Below are 24,392 nucleotides of genomic sequence, written 5' to 3'. Positions count from 1 at the left end.
TCTCACCACTGACACCCAAAGCAGCCTAACTGGTATTGCGTTCCTGGACCTGTGAGTGTTTGCCTCAGATCCCCTTGGCAAACTCTAGCCATACAGGCTGTGACAAAAAGCCAAAGGGTATCCTGGAAATTTTATAAGGGCCCATGGTTCTTGCCCGCCAGTACACACACTCCCTTCATATGCCTCCTGGCTAGGCTGGATCTGTTCCATTCTCAAAGTGAACTTGGATATTTCACCAGAGACACTCTTGGAAGGGCCTCTCAGTAGATATAGGTGGTTCCCTATATCTGTTATGGGAGAACTTTAGAACTTTATGAAGCCTGAAACCACGTTTTCCTGTTGTTTCATAACATAGCCAGAATTGAAAGCCAGACAAATTTCACTCAGTGTTTTTATTTCTATATTTATTTTTATTTTTTGAATCAGTGATTATCTTTTGATACAGCTTTAAAACATCACACATAGATCTTAGAAATAACTTTTCCTTTGGTAGCTGGTAAACTTTTAGATCTTATTCACCAGCTTGATGAAATATTCCCTTTTCAGAGACATAGAAACCATCCTCACAATTTTATGATATGTTATTTTTAACTACCATGGCTTGCTGTATCAAAGCAGCTGAATTTAAAAAAGTTCAATATTGTTTCCTTCAGAGATTAACTCATAGTTCTGAATTATGGTTCAAGGATTTACAACACTGTTAACAATACTAAGCATTTCTTCCACGTGAGTTACCTGATGTACAGTGAGCTCTAAATACTGGTAAAAAAGATTCTTTTATTTTTTATATTGATAAAATTTCTGATCTGTGAGTTCTCTGATGCACAGTAAGTTGTGACTTCTTGCAGAACGTTTTACTACAGTGTCGGCATTCATAAGGTTTCTCTCTTTTTTGAGTTCTCAAATTTACACTAAGGTGTGACTTCTGGGAGAATTTTCTTCTGTTGTTCACATTCATAGTGCTTCTCTGCTGTGTGAGATCTCCAGTGTACAGTGAGTGTTGAACACCTCTGGGAAAATGTCTTCTTACATGGCTCACATTCGTATGGTGTCTTTCCTGAGTTCTCTGATGTACAGTGAGCGCTGACTTCCGGTAGAACGCTTTCCTACACTGTTGGCATTCATAGGGTTTCTCTCCTGTGTGAATTCTCAGATGTACAGTAAGGTATGCCTTCTGGGAGAACGTTTTCCTACAGTGTTTACATTTAAAAGGTTTCTCTTCTTTATGAGTTATCTGATGAACAGTGAGGTGGGACTTCTGGTAGAACTTTTTCTTACATTGCTCACATTCATAGGGTTTCTCTCCTGTGTGAGTTCGCCAATGGCCAGTGAGCGCTGACTTTTGGTAGAATGTTTTCCTACATTCTTGGCATTCATAGGGTTTCTCTCCTGTATGCGTTCTCCAATGCACAGTGAGTGCTGCCTTTTGGTGGAATGTTTTCCTACACTGTTGACATTCATAGGGTTTCTCTCCTGTGTGAATTCTCAGATGTACAGTGAATGCTGACTTCCAGGAGAATGTTTTCCCACACCATTCACATTCATAGGGTTTCTCTCCTTTGTGAGTTATCTGATGTACAGTGAGTTGTGCCTTTCGGTAGAACTTTTTCTTACATTGCTCACATTCGTAGGGTTTCTCTCCTGTGTGAGTTCTCCAATGTCCCGTGAGTGCTGACTTCCGGTGGAATGTTTTCCTACATTGTTGACATTCATAGGGTTTCTCTCCTGTGTGAGTCCTCCGATGTACAGTTAGTGCTGATTTCCAGCAGAATGTTTTCCTACATAGTGGACATTCATACGGTTTCTCTGCTTGGTGAGTTCTCTGATGTACAGTGAGGTATGCCTTCTGGGAGAATGTTTTCCTACATTGTTCACATTCGTAGGGCTTTTCTCCTTTGTGAGTTAACTGATGTATAGTCAGGTGGGACTTCTGGTAGAACTTTTTCTTACATTGCTCACATTCATAGGGTTTCTCTCCTGTGTGAGTTCTCCAATGTTTTGTGAGTGCTGATTTCCGGGAAAAGGTTTTCCTACATTGTTGACATTCATAGGGTTTCTCTCCTGTGTGAGTTCTCAGATGTACAGTGAGGGCTGACTTCCAGGAGAATGTTTTCCCACACCATTCACATTCGTAGGGTTTCTCTTTTGTGTGAGTTCTCTGATGTGCAGTGAAGCCTGCCTTCTTGGAGAATGCTTTCCTACACTGGTCACACTCGTAGAGTTTCTCTCCTGTGTAAGTTTTCAGATGGTCAGAAAAATGTTGAGTTCAGAGACAAGAAATTCCCACACTGTTTATATTCAGAGAGTTTCTCTCTAGTGAGCATTCTCTCATGTATAACAACAGTTGACTTCTAGGAGCAAGTTTTCCTAATTTGTCAACACTCAAAGTTTTGCTTTTCTGTTTTTTTTTTTTTCTCTGATACAAAGTAATTTTTGACCTCTAAGAAATGGCTTTCTATTCTATTCATAGGGCATTTCCTCTGTGTGTATTCTCTAACAAATAATTAGATTTGACTTCCGCAAGAAAAATTTCTCAATCATTACATGAATGGAAATCTTCCACTCAATGTGTCCTCAGATATACTGTAAAAAAAATATTTTTAGGGGCAAGCAGGTGGCATGGCGGTTACAGTTCTGAACTCCCACATGGCCAATTGCACTTTGAGTCCTGGACCCGATGGCTTGAAAATCACACTAGGTGCATGTGGGTGCCCAAAATCCCAGGTGAATGAACAAAAAGGGACTACAGTGTAGCCATCTCTCCTGGAGGGTGATTTATCACTTTCTGTTTCACTGTCTCTCTCTGGTGAATGCATGCACCCTATGGCAAAAACCTAAAAAAAATTCTCTTACGTTCACAACATTTATAGTATGCCTCTCCTGTGTAGGTTCTAATGAATGGTACAGTAAGGCTTTTTGTAGCATGTTTTCTTCTACACCTGATTTATGTCCTGAGCAACGAGAGGTGTCTTACCACATGTTTTCTCATAGTCATTCTATTTACAAGCACATCAACCCTTTTATGGGTCATCATTGCCTTCACTTTGAACACTTTCCCTTGTTTACTCTATTCACAATGCTGCTGTCCAGATTATACCACATGAAAATGAATATGATGTTTATGACATGTGAGGGCTTTCCTAGTTAAATTTAAAGCATCAGGATTCTCTAGCATACACTTTATCAGGCTAAGACGAATATTTTGACGTAAATTAAATTCAGGACTCATTCCTGAGTAATTTTTGTTATTTGCATTCAGTTTTGAAATAGGGTCTGAACTCAAATGTCTTTTTAAAATTCAACTCTCTCTTTAGCTATTGCTGTTGTTGCTTACAACTTGCCACAAATATCTTCCTTTATTTTCCAGGCTTTGTTCAATCAAATTATCTACAATAAGAAAATCTTCGGTGAGAAAAAAGACAATTGTATCTGTAAATCAAATCTAAAATTTTATTCTACAATGCTCATGTAAATTTCTTTTTATATTTCAAAAATTGGTACTGATCTACAATAAGAAATGTTTTTTTACTCCTTAATAAGTTACTGTGACAATTTACATTAATCTTTTTTGAAAATTAAGCTTTTTTTTTGCCCAATTATGTTTCCCTTTATTATACTATCTGATAAAATGTTCAGTCAAAATATCTACCTACTGTCATACTATAATTTTACACTGAAAGGTTTTCATCTTTCATTTGTATTCCCTGTCCCTTTTCTCTACTTCTGCCTTGTAATTTTGGGTATTGTGTGCTGTTTCAGAAGAACTCTTATCATATACGCAGGATGTTCCCTATAAATGATTTGTATCCAATAAAAATAAATACTAATATCCTTAAACATGCCTTCCCTTGGGACTCTTCCAAAAATGAATACAACAGTTTTTCACATGCTTATCTCAGTAAAACATTTTCTATACTTCAACACTATAAATACTCATTTTCCCTCTCAATAAAATGTAGGCTCACATTAGATTAGTCCCTGGCAAGTATATACTAACAAACCTGGGAGGCTCTGGTTAGGAAGTTCTTCTAATGTCCATGGTTCTCCTCCTTGCTCCAAACTGAAGATCACTACAGGTTTGGCAACGCAGTGTCCTGTTAATGGAAAGCAATGTGGAATTTTGCTAAACAGTTTATGTAAGTTACCTGAAGAGTAACAACAGCTCGGCTATATCAGATGTGCAATGTAGGGGCCAGTGTGAGCATTTTGTTAAAGAGAAGTATCACTCACACTAACCACAGAATAAAATCTCACTCCTAAACAGCATTAAACATTATAAAACTCTTGTAGATTTACTATGAAAAAAAAGGCAGTCATGACTTTAGGGAGCTACTTGGGAGTTCCACTAACCCAAGAACACCAGGTTGCTGTAGGTCTCCAGCATCACATCCTTGTATAGGGTCTTCTGAGCATCATCCAGGTTCTGCCACTCCGCCCAGGTAAAGTTCACAGCCACATCCTCAAATGACACATATCCCTGTCAAAATACGTTTCCCTTTCATTACTCCTGGGAAATAGAATATAATAGGGGAATGTACTTTCCTCTGTACGTATTCATTTTTTTTGTACACTATATGAGAGGAGAAAAAAATAAAAGTAAAAGCATCCCAGCTCTGTGGTAACTTATTCATTGCCAAGAATATCGCTAGCATTTCTCTTAGAGATCTGTAAAAGTCCTTTTTGCTAGGGATGAAGGCATAACAAATTCTGCTATGTTGAGGTGCTTATGATCTGATACAAACACATAAGTATAAATATATTCATGGATTAATATGTTAGATTAACTAATTTAGACAAAAGCAGTGTAACAAATACAAACAATTTTTTTTTCTTGTATGATCAGGTTGTTTTTCAAGACAAAGATGTTTAGAACTTGGATGTGAATGTCCTTATGAAAATGAAGCTGTATCAGTTCTCCCATAAAAGCAGAAAGTACACACCTGATATTTATGGAAGTAGAAATAGTACCATGTCTAGGTGAGTGTTCCTGGGCTGTGATGAAAGACAAAGGCAGTAAAGGTGTTGAAAGAACTGATTACAAAGTGATTTTATATTTAAACACTTAACCTAATTCCAATAAAACATTCCGTGAACTTACTGCTGTCAATTACTTATAGGTTAAAGCATGTCTACAGGCATCTTTATATTGCTGTCCTGCATTCAAAAAGTTAAGTGTCCAAATAAAGATGATTATCACCCACTCACTGGAGCACACAGCATAACTAACAAGAGGCACAAAGAAGTGACACATTACATGACCAGATTTGCAGTTTAATAGCCATCAACAGGTTGTAGACTGAGGATAATCTTAAGAAACCGTCACAGGGCTGAAGCCAGGTTGAGACATGATCATCTATATCAGGACATAGAGACATAAGAAGAATGAATGAGAAACTCATCTTATGAAAGAAAAAGCAGAAAAATAATTTGGTACTAATTTGCTTTACACTGTACGAAAAGAGGAGATTAGGGCCAGCAGGTGGCATGGAGACTGAGACGCTGGATCCCATATGACCAACTATATGGTTCCAGTCCCTGTTGCTTGAAAATCATGCCAGGTACATGTGCACGCATGCCCCAAATCCTGAGAGAAGGGAGAAAAACAGATTGTGGTGTGGCTATCCCCATGGGGGCTGATTTCTCACTTTCCTTCTCTCCCTTTCTCTCTGTCTCTGGCAAGTGCACACGCCCTATAGAAAAACAAACACACCCCAAAAACCCCAAGCACACACAAAGAAATTTACTCAATGTTTTTTGATTAAGTAGACTGATTAAGAGCTACAAACTGAAATTGGAAAAAAAATATGAGTAGTAGGGAAAAGAATTTGGGGCATATTTTGTTTAAAGTTTCTGTAGCCAGATATTTGTGAAGTAGCAGAAATTCAAGTGGTAGTTGAAGCTATTTTGATCACTGAATGTGAACCTGGGTTCAACTGTTAGGCTCAAAGAGAACCTATGACTGGAAAACAAGAACATATTCTCAAAAAACGCTAATATTTACTGATAAAGAGAATCAGATCATGAAAAATGAGAACAAATTTAAAAAAATTACCATAGGGCACATGTGCTCCCTTGGAGGATGTGGATGGAAAGTGAAAAATCATCCCCACTGGAGAATGACCACATCAATATTTCTCCTTGTCTGTTTCTTCCTTCTTTCAGAAATTTGTAAATACAAACACATGTGTCTGGTGTGGTTCTCAAGATGCTGGGTCCAGAAATCAAACCTTGCAGTATGCCATGTGGGATCCAGTTGCTTTAACCATCATTCCACTGTCTGGCCTAAGAGTTTAATCATTTATACTAAAAATTAGAAAAAAGACACAATGCTGATATATTTTATAATATTCACAGTTCTATCACAATAAAAAATCCTGCGATCCATCCACAGAGGATATATTTAGAAATATTGCTGAATTATATTAAATGCCTCCAGTAGAAGATGATATGAAGCATTGTTATTTAACATAATATGTACATATCTTGATGTAACAGGCAGCACATCACAGTTAGTAGAGAATTATTGAAGGATAAGGAGGTTCTACCACCATAACTAAGCAGTGTATGAGAGGTATTAGCTATTTGAAATGGAAAAAAGAGACATTAAAAAATATATGGAGCCAGCAGGTGGCATGGAGTTTAAGGCAGCTGGATTCCACATGGCCAAGTATTTAGCTGAAGTCCTGAATCTGGAAGCTTAAAAATCATGCCAGGATATTTGTGTGCCTACCCAAACTCCTGAGACGAGAATGAGGAAAAGGAATTGTGGTGTGTCCATCACTGCTAGAGGGTGATTTCTCTCTCTGTCACTCTCTTGCAAGTGCATACACTGTACAGTAAAAACTAAAGTGTAGAAAAAGAGAGACTATATAGTATTAAGAAGATTAATTCACCAAGAAAATATAACAATTATAAATATTCATGGTCCCAACATTGGAATCAAAGTCTGCTAGACATAAATAAGAGCTCAATTATGATGCAGTAATTCTTGGGGATTTCAACATCCTATTTTAACCATGAGACATCATTTAGACCCTCCCCAAAACAAAACAAAACAAAACCCAGAAGCTAAATAATACCTAGCCAATATTTACAGAACATTTCACCAAAAACTTCAAAATACTCATTTTTCTTGGCCAGACATGGAGTTTTTTTGAAAACTGACCATACTACAGAGCACAAAAAAAGCCTTTAAATGAACAGAAATTATATCTAGCAACTTTTCTGACCAGAATGAAATTAGATTTGAAATGAAGAGAGCTTTAGAAAATTCACAAATATGTAAAAACTATATAATTTACTCTTGAACAATTTCAAAACAAAAGAAATTAAAAATAGAATTAAAAATTTCTTGAAATAAATGATAATGAAAACACAACTCTCCAAATGCTTTGGGATGCATCAAAAATAATCTTTAGGGAACCATCAGTTAGCGTAATGGCTATGTTGCTGGACTCCCACATAGTTGACCGCAGTTCACGTCCCGGACCCGGTGGCTTAGAACTCACGCCGGGCGCGTGTGCGTGCGTGCCTAAGATCCCGAGAGGAGAATGGAGGAGAAGGGATTGCGGTGTGACCATCCCCCCGGGGGGTGATTTCTCGCTTTCTGTCTCTGTGTCTCTCTCTGTCTGGCGAGCACATGTGCCCTATAGTGAAAACCTCTCAAAAAAAAAATCTTTAAAGGGAAGTCTATAGCAATTAGTGCTCAAATACTTAAGAAAGATGACAAATAACCTAATGACCTATCCCAGCAAACTGAAAAAGCAAGGAAAAAAACTCCAAAAGTAATACAACAAACAAGATTTTAAAAATTAGAGTAGAAATCAAACAGAGAATAGACCAATAACTTAGAGTCAGCTAAGTGGCATGGTGGTTAAGGCAGCTGTATCTCACCTGGTTAACACAGTTAAATCCCAAACCCAGTGACTTGAGAAACATGCTGGGTGCATATGTGTGAATGTTCAAAATCCAAAGAAGAGAATAAAGGAGAAGGAACTGAGGTGTGACCACCTCCTGGAAGGAGTGATTTTTCATTCCCACTCTCTTTCTGTCTCTCTCCAGTGTGTGAACACACCCTACAGCAAAACCTAAACAACAACAACAACAACAAAAACCCTGGAGGAAATGTACAAATTTCTGGGCCTATAAAACAGCTAGCTCAAACCAGCAAGAAATGGAAAGCCTAAATAGACCAATAACAAGCAATGAGATTCAGTAATAGTCTCCCAATGAAGAAAAGTCCAAGTCCTAGACACTTCTAAATTCTACAGAACTATATCAAAACAACTTTCAGGACAAAAACAAAATACAAAATAAACTCAAAAGTAACAAAGTGAGTGATAGCATGAAAAAGCTTACATTTCCAGTAGGAATTACTATATATTCATAAGAAAATATCTAAAATAATCAATATCCCAAAAGAAAAATGAGCAAATAATGACACTTCTCCAAAATGCCAAGATCTTTAATTTAATTAATCTTTTTTTTTTTTTGGAGAGGTTTTTTGCTATAGGGTGCATACGCTTGCCAGAAAGACAGAGAGACAGAAAGCGAGAAATCACCCCCCGGGGGGATGGCCACACTGCAGTCCCTTCTCCTCCATTCTCTTGTAGGGATCTTGGGCATGCACACACACGTGCCTGGCGTGAATTTAAGCCACGGGGTCTGGGACTCGAACCGTGGTCAACTACATGGGAGTCCAGTGACATAGCTATTATGCTAACTGCTGATCCCTAATTTAATCTTTAATTAATTCAGAAGACAGTGAAAACCTATAAAAATTAAACTTACACTCCAGTACATTTTTTTCACCTAACACATTTGACTAAAATCCAAAAGTTTACAAAACCTCAATTTATGGTGAAATGGGCAAGCATCATTCTGTTGTGTCTAACTTCAAAGTAACACATACCTCAAAGCTGAGCAGTCCTAACCATTTCCACTGTGACTGCCCATGGCAAAGCATCACACAGTATCACCTACATGACTGCCACAGTTGCTTAAATGAATGACTTCCTCTTGAACTTTCCCTGGGAATAAATAACACTAACACTAAAACTAATAATAATAATAATGAAACCCCAGAGCTTTTGGCTCTGGAAGAATGACAAAATCATCAACTTAACAGGCTTCCAGACACTTGCAAATTCTGAAGATCTAAAGAACAGGAGGTTCGATCCAAAGTCAAAAATGGTGGAAGGTGGAATAAGATTCACTAACTTTCATCTTGCTGAAGATAAAGACCCACCAGAGGAAGGGCCGAATTACTCCTAGATCTCAGCTGAAAGCACTGGAGATTCTGTGAAGCAAGGGGCAAAATCAAATGGTATAATATATATTACATGCTATTAAATACCTCTGTGAGGAGTTGGGTTAGAAAAATATTTTTTAAAAAGCTAATCATTTTTCAATCATACAATCATTCAATGATATACCTATAGTTCTCAGTCTATATACGACAAGCTGTATATACTAATGAATTAATTGTTCCCCCCCCAAAAAAATTAAGCCATTTGAAGTTCTTGGAGACTATCTCTTAGACTCTAAACTATTTACCCTGGTAAAAATATCTTTGTTGACATTATGGCTATGAAATATATGGATAATTTATTCTTATAATGCGATTTATGATTATAATCCTTGAGTTGGGTGGTAAAAAGCTCAATGTGTGAGTGCCAGCAGGTGGTGTAGTAGTAAGGTGCTGAACTCCCACATGGCCAACCGTGATTCGAGTCCTGAACACAGCAACTCCAAAATGACACTGGGCATATCACCCCAGGAGGATAATGGAGGAAAAAGGATTGTGACATGGCTGTTCTCCGGAGGGTGGGGGGTGATTTCACACTTTCTCTCTCACTTCTCTGTCTCTCTCTGGTGAGATGTGTGGATATGTGAAAATGTAAATGCTACATGGGTGGTCTAGCATGCCCCATCAACCATGTCTGAAAACTCTGAACAATGACTTAGATGATATTCTCATGTTTTCAGAGTCCTGTGTGTACTGTCACTCATTGCTGGAAGAAATAGGCAGCCCCAACAGGACTCCACTGAGAGAAACAACTGGAAGCTCATGCCAGGTTACCCACAGTTCTTACCCTATGCATCTTGTCTCCTAGGTGATTTGAGTTGGTCCTTTCATAAACATATCATAACTGTGAGTATAAAGATTTTCCTAGGTTTATTAATTCCCTCTAGAAGTTACTAGGCCACAAGATGATCTTGGAGACCACCTTAACTTACACACATACAGTTGGTATCCAAAACAATCATGGTCTTGAAGATGGCCAAGCATCATACAGCAAAAGACAACACAAAGATAACAACATGAAGACATACAGCAAACTCACAAATTAGAAAATGTGATAAAAATCTGGCAAAAAACAAGTGAAGAATATTGGAAATAAAAATAAGAGGGGAAGCATATATACTGCTCTTCAAACTTTTAAAAAGGCATTGGCTATTTGAAGCAAAATAATGTACGGTGGGGTTAATAACATGTAAGAGTAAAATGCACGATGACATGGCAGAGAAACTAGGAAGAGAAAAGCACAAGCACAGAATTGTACAGTTCTGATATACAAAGTGGTGCAATATATTTGAAGGTACATTAAAAGTCAAAGATAAATAGTGTGAATTCACAGGACAACCATTTCAGAAAGATTACACTTACGTCAACAAAAAGTTCACGAGCCATATATAAACAGGAAGTGCATTAAATCTAAAATGTACTCAATGATTTCCCTTTATTTGTTTTGTATAAATTATAATTACTTTCAAAGAAGAAAGACTTGATTTGTGTAGTAAAAAAATACTAGACTTACGAAATTTGAAACAGTCCAGGTAGAGAAAATGAAGCTATGATACAGAAAGAAGAAATTTAATGATTAATAGGAGAATACAGATATTACATTATGAAAAATTTCAAAGTAGCAAGGCTCATGAAATAATGGCAAAGGGTTTAGCCAAAAGAACGGTCTTTAAAAAAAACAAATACGTATGTACATGCACAGACACACACACATAAAAATGTAGAGCAGAACCATCTAAGGAACTACTGAAGAATAGTTAAAATAAGGACAGAAGTGGATTGAAGGAATTATTATTATTTTTTTTGAGAGGTTTTTGCTATAGGATGTGTGCGCTCACCAGAAAGACAGAGCGAAACAGAAAGACAGAAAGCGAAAAATCACCCCCAGGGGGGATGGCCACACTGCAATCCCTTCTCCTCCATTCTTCTCTTGAGATCTTGGGCACGCTCGCACATGCGCCCAGCATGAGTTTAAGCCACCAGGTCTGGGACTCGAACTGCGGTTGGCTACATGGGAGTTCAGCGACATAGCCATTATGCTAACTGCTGGTCCCAGGTTTGAAGGAATTTTTAAAAGACAAACTCTAAATTTTGGACATTTTACAAGTGGGAACTCTCCAGTTTGCACACAGATCAAGGAAGTAAAAAGCTGCATCTTTATTGGCTCAAGTTGTCAGAAAGTAATGTTCAGAACTGAGAACGCAACCAGAAACTTGGAGAGAAAGACATAAGTCCTAAAGAAGAGGAAGCCAAATAATATACCCCCCCGAATTTGCATAGAGAACTCATCAAAACCATTGTCTATTAAAATAAAAATATATAGAACTCAGAGGGGTCTATAAAAAAGCAGTCACTAGAAGCTGAAAAAAATGAAGAATCAGCTTCTGATCACTGCAGGGGATACAGAATTGAGAACTTGGATCCAGCCAGTTAACCATCTTATAGAATAAAAATTTACCTTTTGAGAAATATAACATTATTCACAATCTCTATAATGTATAATTTATAATATCTATGATAAAATTCAGAATAAATATTCAGTAAAATAACAGCAAAATGTGGCCTATACTTAAGAAGTGAAATCGCTCATGGGGACCAGCAGTTAGCATATGGCTATGTTGCTGGACTCCCACATAGTCGACCGAGGTTCGAGTCCCGGACCCGGTGGCTTAAACTCACGCCAAGCATATGTGCGTGCGTGCCCAAGATCCCGAGAGGAGAATGGAGGAGAAGGGATTGTGGCGTGGCCATTCCCTCTGGGGGATGATTTCTCGCTTTCTATCTCTCTGTCTCTCTCTGTCTGTCTGGTGAGCGCAAGCGCCCTATAGCAAAACATCTCAAAAAAAAAAAAAAAAAAAAAGAAGTGAAACCACTCAAATGAAACCCAAATGAATCCAGATTTTTCAGGTAGCAGAAAAGGATGATAAATAAATGCATAAATAAATTTGTGTACTTTAAGGAAGATATTCAAACTTTGTAAATGAAGACTGTTGGTAGCAAAATAAACTTTATAAGAAGTATATTCAGGAACTTTCCAGAATGCTCATTGAGAAGGAGAAGCAATGACTGCTGGAGCTGCACACGGCTCCCGCACCAACTTTAGCCCACTCGCTGTCTATAGATATGGGTAAAAGAAATCACTCACTACAATATATTAGGGGTCAAACCCAATGTTACCCAGAAAGAACTGAAAATGGCTTATTGGAAGCTGGTTCTGGGGGATGCTTTCTCCTTTCCTTCTGTGTTTCTGATGAATAAGGATGCCCTCAAGAAAAAAAAAAAAAAAGAAAAATGCAACTTTTGTATTAAAAATATAATAAGATATCTCATCACCAATAGAACAACAGTGGAAGAAAGCTAAAGGCTTTCTGGGCTGAAAGAAAATAACACCAGAGACTAACAGGAATGTACAAGAAGATTTGCCAAAAGTAGCACTTATCTACGTAAGCATAAAGTTAGTTTCACGTAACTGAAACAAATCCGACAATACACTAAAAATACTATGCATCACAAACAGGTAGAATTTATTCCTGGAATACAAGGATAGTTTGACATATGTAAAACAGTAAATGTAATACATCACATTAAGTGAAGGAAAGAAAAAACCATATCATATAAACTGACATATAAAAATCATCTGATACAGTGTAATACTCCTTAATGATGACTCAACAAAACAGCATAGATGGTACATTTCCTAACACAATACGGGCCATGTATGATATTCTCACAATTAATATAATGTTGAATGAGAAAAAAATGGAAACTTTTTCCCTTTTAAACTAGAATATGACAGAGACGTCCACTTTCTCCTCTTCTATTTGACATAGATAAAGGAAGTCCTAGCTAATACAATTAGACAAGATAGAACAAAGTGAAAGGCATTCAGATTGGAAAGGAAAAAGTAAAACTGTCCTTGTTTATGCTTGACATGATTATATATATAGAAAAACTTAAAAGAATCCACCAAGTAACTCTTAAATGAAATAAATGTAGCAAAGTTGCAGAATACATTATACATGATTACATTCAGCATACAAAAAGCTACAGTATGCTAGCCCCATTGCATAGTGGTTAAGTACTATGGGTATGGAGACAGATCCCACATGACTGACTGTGGTTTGAATCCCAAACCCTGGTGGCTTGGAAAACACATTGGGTCTGTGTGTGTTTGTGTGCCCAAATTCCTGATGGGAAGGAGAAATGGAGAAAAGGGATTACAACATACCCTGAGGACCATGGCTGTGTCAGTTTAGTCCAGAGGATAGCTCTCGGGTAGGTTTATAGTCCACAATGGCCCTTCCATGCCTCACAAGGAAGTGCTTTTCTCTCTCTCCCTGTCTCTCCATCTCTCTACTGTTCTCTCTGGCATGTGAATAAGCTCTCTGGCAATTAAAAATACCTGTAGCATTTTTTCTATAATAATTAAGTATGAACTAAGAGAGGAATGAAGAAAGTAATCACACTTACAATAACCACAAAAATATTCTAGAATAAATCTAACCAACAAAGTGAGAGATCTCTATGAAAAAATAATTATAAAAGCTGAACAAGTTACTTGAAAACTATACAAAAACTGGGAAGATATCCCTTCTTCATGAATATGAAGAATCCACATAGGTGAAATGTCAATAGTAACCAAAGAGATCTACAATTCAATGCAATTTCTATTAAAAAAAAAAAAGTACCTAGCTAAATTCTACACAGAAGTAATTATAAAATTTGTCCAGAATCACAAAAGACCCACAGAACCAGACCAATACTCTGCAAAAGGAATAAAGTTGGAGGCATCTTACTACCTGACTCCAAAATATATTTCAAAACCATAATCACCAAAACAGCATGGTACTGACACAAACACAGACATATAAGCCAATTGAATAGAATAAAAATAAATAAACTTAATAATGTATAGTCAACTAATCTTAAACAGAGATCACAGGTCAATCCTGTTAAAAATTGTTTTCAACAAGTGGTTCTGGGAGAACTGACCAACATTAGAATGAAACTAGATAATTTCTTACCAGTTATAATTAACTTAGATTAAAAACTTTACTATAAAGGCTAAAACTACAAAACTACTTGAGAAAAATATAGTTGGGAACAACTTCAACATATTAGAGTAGGCAAAGATTTCTTAAATAAGACCTAAGAGACATGGACAACATCAAAAATAGACAAATATAATTACACATAATAAAATATTTCTATGCAGGAAAGGAAATTTAAAAAAGGGTCCAAAGCCAATCATATTGTAATATGAAAAACCATACTGTACTCCACGAAGGCATATAATGTAAACCAAGAATCATAATTTTAAAATGGAAACAAATGTTGTATATTTACTGATTATAACTGTATATGCATATTTACATGCACCTGGAGCAATGGTAGGTTTGTTTACACCAGCATTACCACAAATACATGGGTAATGTGTTACTCTACAAGATTTTGACAGCTATGACCATAACTAGGGTACAGAAATTTTTCAGTTTCATCATAATCTTATTGGACCACATTAATATACATTGTATATCACTGAAATAATGAAATACAGTGTATCATTATATTTGTCAAGAAATATAACTTTGGACAGTCTTTGGCATAATCTGCACATACACACTGGTTGAGAGAAATGTATGGAGAGTTATTTAGGAACCTGCAGTAGATTCTAACATCCACACATTCCAGGTTTAATCTATGCATCAAGTGGGGATTTCCAAAAGTTGCCTGGGACTATGCTATACTAACAACTCTAGAAAAAGCTATTGACTGGTTTGTGTTTTAGCAATCAGTAACAGTTATCACTGTAGAATGCTGAGTGTTTATTCTGGGTTAGTTGTGAAAACACTGTTCATTACATCATCTATAGGATCAATAAAGACTATTTCAAAATTCATACCTGTTGAGAATTGAGCATGTGCTCCTAGGGTCAACTCAAATCATATAATAAATATGTTTATCCTATGGTATCAGAAAGACTAGAGACCAATTTGCACTCCTCATACATGGCTCTATGGTCTTAAAATCTATGTCACCATGCCAACTTAATTTTGTTTCATTGGGTTGTCAGAAAACTCATGATGTATATTCCTGGTTTTCTATGCAAAAAATACATGACTTTTCTAACAACCCAATGTGTTTTATGTATGCTTTTATGATGCTGAATTTTAACTTTTTCACTTTTCCATTTTTATTTATGAATGCTAATAAAGCTCCTTAAACACAATATAAAACAAGTGGAGAAATCAGTAAACAACTTACCAAAAATGGATTCATTATCTTGGTCCTAGACAAATGTAGATGTTTCTAGAATTATAGCTGAAAGAGAAGATGAATGAAGGGAGTCACAGAGAAACGATGTTGCATGTTCCAAGATTCCCTTATAAAATCTCTCTTCAGATTAAAGAAAGACTTCTTATGGGAGGATAGTAACTTGCATGTTAAGAATGAGGTAAAAAGACCTAATTGAAGGGGCACCTACAATGCTATTCATTGGTAGAAATAAATGAAACACACATATTAAACTTAAACTTATTATAAATTATGTATTTGCTACTGATTCAGTAAAAAAAAAATCACTGATGAAAAATAATTTAAAAATTTAAGAATGGTTATTTAAATAAATTACAGTATTCCAAATGCTTTCACTAAAATTTACTTAATAGAAAAACACTTGGTCAGTATCAACTACATTACTATTAATACAGACATACACTCAGGACCCTGTATTAGTGCTTCCTCTAGAACACTTCTTTTTTTTTTTTTCTTTTGAGAGGTTTTTGGTATAGGGCGTGTGCGCTTGCCAGACAGACAGAGAGAGACAGAGAGAGACAGAAAGCGAGAAATCACCCCCCAGGGGGGATGGCCACACAGCAATCCCTTCTCCTCCATTCTCCTCTAGGGATCATGGGCATACACGCACGAGCACCTGGCGTGAGTTTTAAGCCACCGGGTCTGGGACGTGAACTGCGGTCAACTACGTGGGAGTCCAGCGACATAGCCATTACGCTAACAGCTGGTCCCTAGAACACTTCTTACATTTATATGCCTAAACCTTAGCAAAAGTGTGCATCCTGTAATCTAATATTTTTTGCTTAAGACTGTATATGAAAACATATACATTATGTATATTTATTATAGTACATTTTTCCAGCAGTGTCTTTCTTTTTAAAAATTTTCTTTCTTTTTTTTGAGAGATTTTTGCTATAGGGTACATGCACTTGCAGGAGGGACAGAGAGAGACAGAGAGATAGAAAGCGAAAAATCCCTCCCAGGGGGATGGCCATGCTGCAATCCCTTCTCCTCCATTCTCCTCTCAGGATCTTGGGCACACATGCACATGTACCTGGTGTGCGTTTTAAGTGGCTGGGTCTGGGACTTAGACCGTGATCAACTACGTGGGAGTCCAGCAGCATAACCACTATGCCATCTGCTGGTCCCTCCACTAATGTTTTTCAATGACAAATTTCTAGGCAACCACGCTTGATGGAGGTGCATTTTCTATGCCACCAAGTAGCTCAGCTAATTCCGTATCTGCTGGAATTAATATATCTGGGAACAAAAACAAATACAAATTTTAAAAGATACATAAAATCTAATAAAACATACCTAGAAATATAAAGAAAAAAATGTGCATGATCTCCCCTCCTCCCCCAAAACTATACAATTTAGAAACAGTATCAAAGGCCCAAATCAATAGAAACACAGATCACTCTCATAAGTAGGCTTTTCAAGCCACCACGTCTGGGACTCAGATCACAGAGTTGGCAACATGGAATCTAGCACTCTAATTACCATGCCACCTGCTAGCCTGGTAATGTCCCATTTCTTGAATTAAGTCATAGTTACATGTTGTTTTCTTAATGATAACTCATTGACCTGTAGACTATTAGTTTTTGTCTTTTAAAAAATGTTTTTGATAACAGAAATTTATATCTTGTATGATAACATACACACAAACACACACATATAAATACATAGGTTATAAAATAATAGTAATCAGAAGACATTGGAATAGGCACAGATTTCTTAAATTAGACCCCTAAAGCACATGCAATGGTCCCTCAAATAGACAAGTCAGGTTACATCAAACAACAAAAGCTTCCTCACAGCAAAGAAAACTAAAACTAAGGTGAAAAAACAACAATTGGAATGGGAGAACATATTTGTAAATTATTTTTCAGATAAAGGATTGATATCTAGAATATATAGGGAACTTAAGTTGCTCACTCATTAAAAAAAATCCAATTAAAAAGTGAGCAAGTGAATTGACGACAACTCTCCAAGGCCAGCATGTAGCCTGAGAACTGTATCAGTCTCCTTTGCCGGGTGGTGGGGGTGGTGGTGGGGGGGGTGGTGGTGGTTACATTTAGAAACATAGCTCTTATGTTTGCAGTGATGTTTGTCAGTACTTTTCTAGCTTGGTGAAAAACATGAATGAAAGGCAATATCTGGGAGATTCTGATGTAAATGTTAAGCTGTATTAACTCTTGGGTTTCTGTCTCTATTTGCTACAGTACCTCAATCTGGTTATATTTGCTTCTTATTTCTATTTGCTACACCTTGCTCCCTTTTTGAACTCATGTCTCCACTAAATGTCATAGACCTGGACTTGAGCAGTAGTAATTATTTTCTATGAATATAAAAAGTTCATACAGAAATTTATATGGGTGTTTCTACTACATAATTCCACATACCAAAATATGGTAAGTAGGCATGTTTCAAACTAAAATGTTTAACCTGTGATTAAATAAGAAAAAAATACATATACTTAAAAGGGGATGGAGAATGATGCAATGGTAAAATGTAACACTCTGGGATGGTGACTGACATGAGAAGGTTCTTAGTTCTAGTCCAGATACCTCCCTGAATACACTGGGGACCCATCTGCCCATGATCCAGAGCTGGCTAAATTTGGGGGTTAATGCAGCATTGGGATGCTGTTGGGTGTGCTGTCTCTCTCTATCTCTGTCAATCTCACTCATGGAAAAAATAAACAAACTTTAAAAACAATGTACATAATGTAATCTCTTATGGTACAGTTTCAGTAATGCCTTCCAATAACGTATTTCCTTGTCCAAGCTCTCATATAGCATACTCTGACAATAAACTGCACTTTGCCATTTGACTTGCTTTGGTTCATGAGACACTAGAAAATGCAATGCAGGCCCAGCCTGGAGGCACTGTCAATAGCAACGTAACTGCAGTTTGGAAGTCACAGGGCTGACCTTAAGATCCTGATGAGTTGAAGGGCTGGGGAAATAGTATTGCAGTTACAGAGTGATAAAACTCTATGTGCACCTCTCTCACTCTCCCTCTCAATACTGTGAATAAAACAAACAAAAAAAGAGAAAGTGGTGCAAATTTAGGTTTGAAAAGTTTGTGCTCACTAGTGCTTCTTTTCCTGGTTAGAGTCAATAATGGGAAAAAACCTGAGGCTAATTTGGTGGAGACACAGGGCCTAACCGAGTCAGCACAAATCACTAGACATGAGTGAGGTCACCTTAAATCAATCAGACTCAGGACCAGTAGTTAGCATAATGGCTATGTCGCTGGACTCCCATGTAGTCGACCGCAGTTCAACTCCCGGACCCGGTGGCTTAAACTCACACTGGGCAGGTGTGTGTGCATGACCAAGATCCAGAGAGGAGAATGGAGGAGAAGGGACTGCGGTGTGGCCATTCCCTTTGGGGGGGTGGTGATTTCTTGCTTCCTGTCTGTCTCTCTCTGTCTTTCTGGCAAGTGCATGTGCCCTGTAGCAAAAACCTCTAAAAAAAAAAAAAAATCAATCAGACTCTCTCAAGGTACCTTGTGACCACAACCTCCTCATTTGTGATCTAGGCAACACTAAAAGAGAAACTGCTCAGCTGAACCCACCCCAAAATGCAGGCCCATGGACCCTGGAGCAAATAATTTGGTTGGGTTTGAAGCCACTGAGTTTGGTCCCTATGCAGAAAATGCTAAGCGATACATTTAAGCCCCCAGCACTCAGGTTTTTTTTTGTTTGTTTGTTTGTTAGAAATTTATTCTATAGGGCACAAGGGCTCGTCAAAGAGATGAAGAGAAAGTGAGAAATCACTGCCTAGGGTAGGGGATGGCCATGCCACAATCCCTTTTCCTCTTGAGATTTTGGGTACGCATACACTTGTGCCTGGCCTGAGTTTTAAGCCACCAGTTCTGGTACTCAAACTGTGACCATGTGGGAGTCCAGTGCCTTATCAGTATGCCAGCTACTGGCCCTCAATGTTTTTAACAATATTAAGTGAAAAACAAAAGTTTTAAGTTACATGTCAAACACAATAAATAGAACTTTACCACCATGTAAATAATTTTTTTTGAGAGGTTTTTTACTATAGGGTGCATGCACTCGCCAGACAGACAGAGAGAGACAGAGAGACAGAAAGTGAGAAATCACCTCCCAGGGGGCATGGCCATGCCGCAATCCCTTCTCCTCCATTCTCCTCTCGGGATCTTGGGCACGCGCGCACACGCGCCAGGTGTGAGTTTTAAGCCACTGGGTCTGGGATGTGAACCGCGGTCAACTATGTGGAAGTCCAGCGACATAGCCATTACGCTAACTGCTGGTCCCCATGTAAAGAATTTTTGAAAATCACAATGAATGTCACCTGTATGGACATCGGGGAGCGGTCACTGGTGCTGCTAGAGAACATGTGAAACCCAAGAGGCAACTGTGGGCTCATTGTTAGATTAAGTTTTAAGTTTTTTTATATCAAAGTCTCTGTACATAAGAAAAAGTATCTGCTACTTATATGTGAGCACTGTATTATACCTTATTTAAATTACAAAAAAATGGGCTTGAAGTAAAAGTCATGTAGTCTAATTGTCCATAATGTAAAATAGACTCTTAAAACTTCCTTGAAAAATTTATAATGTTTTGTTTATTTGATATAGTGCACTAGTGCTTGCCAGAGAAAGACAAAGAGACAGAGAGAGAGAGTGCAGGAAAGTGAGAAATCAGCCCTCAGGGAGATAGTCATGCCACAATCCTTTCTCCTCCATTCTCCTCTTAGGATTTTAGGTACACATGCACACATGCCTGGCATTTATTTCAAGCCACCAGGTCCAGCCATGTAGGATCCAGCTGTCTTAATCTTCATACCACCTGCTGACTAAAATGCATATTTTTAAGAACAGATTATTAATATTAGTTGGGAAACATCTTTATTATTTACCTTTTGAAGCCACATAATTCATAGAATGTGCTAAAGAATAGATACGTTTAAGGCAAGGTATTTTAAAGCAAGGTGTGCTAAGTTCATTTTAGTGTCACAAAAAAAATATTCCAAGTAAACAAATGCTCTTTTTCATTTTTACAGGGTTTTGCCACAGTGCGTGTGCACTCATTGAAAAGCGTCAAAGACAGTGGGGAAAGTGAGAAATCACCCCCCAGGAGGGATGGCCACACTACAATCTCTTTTCCTCCACTCTCCTGCTGGGATTTTGGGCATGCACACACAGGTGCAGGGGTAATTCTCAAGCCACCAACTCTGAATCACTAGTACACGGTTCAGGTCATAGGGGTGATCTTTCATGTGGAACCCTGTCATACCTTCTCCCCCTTCTAACTATGGGACACCTTCTTTATCCCAAAGAAAACTGTAACATCGTCCAGTATACCGAATTCCCTCCTAGAAATCACTGTCCTTAGATGCTGGGATTGGGACTTGTATATGATTCCTTAAAGCTACCCAAGAGTGCTAGGCAGGCCACAGAAGTTCAGAAGGGGACCAGAAGCTTCACTTGCTTTAGGACAGCAAAACACTCCACAACACAGGCGCTTTCGTAAGTCTCTGTCTGCAAAGTCTCCAGTTATTTCTCTGGGAACCTGGGGCATTTTACTAGTACTGCAACTACGCTCATCCTTCAGATGGGTAAACCGAATGAGATACAGAATAGCAACAGGCTCCTGTGGCAGAGCTGGAAGGTGAACTCGCTGAAGACCAACTCTCAAGCTCCAGCATGCTGCCACGCTTCCCTCCACCAGCCCCCTCCCCACCCTACCCCATGGCGATCTTGGAGAAGACCACCCCAGTTTCAGAATTTCTGGAACTGCTTTTGTACACCTGAAAACACACACTCACCTCTTTCCTTGCCCTGGCCCTGTACATGTTGATGCTCCGATTGCCCTCCCCATCCAACGCAGACTAGAGGCTGCACCTTCTCTCAGGCCTTCCTTCTCCCCCGACTGATGTGCACCCATGTTTCTGCCTCCACCAAGGGGGAAGGAAACCCTTCCACTCCCAGGGTTCCCGGGAAACGCAAGGCTTCTCATTCACTCGGACCCACCTTCAGGGATACAGAATCTCACCTGACAGCCTGCAGAGAACGTCACCAGGGTTGCAGATTTCTCCCGGTATCGCGCCGGAACGAGCAGAGCTGCACATGCGCAGGAAGAACCCGGAATACCCTCTCCCATTGTCTGCGCTGTGGCCGGCCTCGGAGGAGGGACTACATTTCCCACAAGGCTTCGCGATCCTCTGTTCCTCCCCAACCTGAAGTTTTGTTTGTGTGCTCAGCTGACAGTCATGTTGCCAGGAGACCAGGACCTTACGTGAGGCATGGTCTCGATCCAAGTGACTGAGGGTAGGATTCGGATTCTTTAATATTAAATTCTGGTTTGATATTTCAGGGTCAATGAGAAAATTTGCATGTGGGCCAATTAGTCATTACATTAATAAGTGATGTTATGTTTTTGTTCGTTTGTCGTTATTGCAGTTGTAGAACTCGCATCTATTTTTCATAGATGCATTCTAATGCCTGAAAAAAAACTTTTTTAAAAAACAAAACAAGTAATTAATACGGTAACTCTCTTACAATAATTAAAATGGTTATCCTTACCTGCTAAACTAATTTGAAGTAGTCAGTGGCTATTATACTCTTGGAAAACCGGTCTAGTATATATACTGGAATAAGATATCAATATCAGAGGGTAGGTGCACTTCATAGTCTTCTGCCCATTTTCACTTCAAGTATCTGATAACTGTTTGCCCAGAAGCTCTCATATTTTCTCTATCAACAAATCTCTAGTTATTCGGAGTGTGCCTGTGTGTGTGAGATGTACCTGACTTAGCTAGCCTTCTCTTATTTCCACCATAAACCAGGCAAGGAGTTCCGCATAGGGATTTCACAGAGCTTTTGCTACCACCAAGCTTTTCTTCCAACAGAGACATGCCCATATTGATTGATCAGCATGGATGAGGGCTTGCGTGATGAGTTGGGGTGTGGGGTAAAAGTGGGCAAAGTTTGGGAGTGTGAGAGCTTTGATCTTGTTCAAGACCTATCCCTGTTTTTCACTTTTCCTGTTAATATGTCCTGCCTTGTTCAAATTCCTGTGTCTTCTCTAATGGTACAAATAGCCTCTCAGTGACTCTGTCTTACAGACCCAAGGAACTTAGTCTTACCTTCACAGTGTTTTCTCACTTTCTAATTTGGAATGCCTAGCCTGCCTTTCTCACTCTTAGATCCAAGGTCTCTCTCTTTAACACCTGTTGGTATATTAGGAAATTCTTTCAATACATGATAATTGGCAGAGGTTGGGTGGAGGGAATCACTTCCTAACATTCCCCCTTCTAGTGTATAGATATCATTCCCTCACTTTGTGGGCTTCAGTTTTTTACCTGTTAAAATGGAGACAATAATACATTTGGATGTGTAGCCCTCACCTTGGGCTCATGTCTAGTAATAGGAATGTGTACAATGCAATATCTGATGGTAAAGTTTTCAGAGACAAGAAGAGGAGGCTCAGCAATTATGTCAAGGTGTTTCCAACATTAGCCATGCTTAGTGGTTTTCAGTGTTCAAGTTTATACTTATTTTGTTAAAATTATTCAGAAAACAGCAGTTGGCGTAATGGCTATGTCACTGGACTCCCATGTAGTCGCCTGCAGTTTGAGTCCCAGACCCGGTGGCTTAAACTCATGCCAGGTGCGTGTACATGTGTGCCCAAGATCCCGAGAGGAGAACAGAGGAGAAAGGATTGTGGTGTGGTCATCCCCCTTGGGGAGTGATTTCTTGCTTTCTGTATCTCTCTGTCTTTCTGGGGAGTGCATGCGCCCTATAGCAAACATAACCTCTTCAAGAAAAAAATTATTTCTAAAGGGCTGACTCAATGGCCTGGTGATTAAGGCCTCTGGATCCCACATGGCTATTACATGGTTCAAATCCTGGACCAAGTTTGAGGAACATACCTAGAATAGGTGAATACATGCCCGAATATTGGAAAGGAGAGAAAGATGGGAGAGAAGGTATTGTGGCATGACTACTCCACATAGAGGATACTCTCTTGATTTATCTCTGTCTCTCTTTCTGGTGAGTGCTTACATCCTTTGGCAAAGTTTAAAAAAAACAAGAAAAGAAAAAATATAATCGACTTTAGTATAATGCCCTTGTATCCTGTTACTTTTCTGAACTTGTTTATTAGTACTAATTGTTTGTAGTAAATTACGAATGATTTCTTCATGTCATGTGGAAATAATGGTTAATTGTATGTCTTCTTCTCAAATATAATTGTCTTTTAAATTTATTTATTCATTATTATTATTTTAAAAAAGATTTTTACCTTAAGGCACAGGCACTCATCACAGAGAGATACACACAGATAAAGTAAGAAATCATCCCTCAGGGTGGATGGCCATGCTACACAGTCACTACTCCATTTTCCTCTCAGGATTTTGGCACACACACACACATGCCCAATGTGATTTTCAACTTGGTGGGCCAGGGACTTGAACTGCAGAGGTGGCCATGTGGGATCTAGCACCTTAACCACCATGCCAACTGCTGATGTAAATATAAATGTCTTTAATTTATTTCTGTTGCCAAATTTTTCTTGCTGGCATTTTCTGTACACTGGCAAGCAGAAGTGATGATAGTGGCTATGTTTATCTTGTTCCTGATGTTAGAACATGAGTCTGTATGCTTTCCCCTTAAGTGTGATGTTACCTGTAAATTGTTTACACACTCTTCATTAGTTTGAGGATATTCCCTTCTATTCCTATTTTTTAAAAATGTTTTCATTATGAAGGAATAATGCATCTCCTCAAATTTATTTTCTGCATGTGTT

General features: G+C 38.3%; 1 protein-coding gene across 1 annotated transcript; it reads right to left on the bottom strand.

The window, feature by feature from the left end:
• Positions 1-394: 394 nt before the first annotated feature.
• LOC102478859 (zinc finger protein 25-like) lies at positions 395-21,712 on the bottom strand. The gene is given in 7 exon segments (XM_027772102.1): positions 395-944; positions 946-1,060; positions 1,063-2,229; positions 4,002-4,094; positions 4,351-4,477; positions 15,572-15,628; positions 21,639-21,712. Coding segments are annotated over 6 exon segments (1,677 nt in total). The 5' UTR covers positions 15,587-15,628; positions 21,639-21,712; the 3' UTR covers positions 395-784.
• Positions 21,713-24,392: the final 2,680 nt, after the last annotated feature.

This window comes from Tupaia chinensis, unplaced genomic scaffold, assembly GCF_000334495.1.
Source record: "Tupaia chinensis unplaced genomic scaffold, TupChi_1.0 Scaffold000252_1, whole genome shotgun sequence".
Taxonomy (NCBI): domain Eukaryota; kingdom Metazoa; phylum Chordata; class Mammalia; order Scandentia; family Tupaiidae; genus Tupaia; species Tupaia belangeri.
This window is presented reverse-complemented; position numbering and strand designations above follow the sequence as displayed.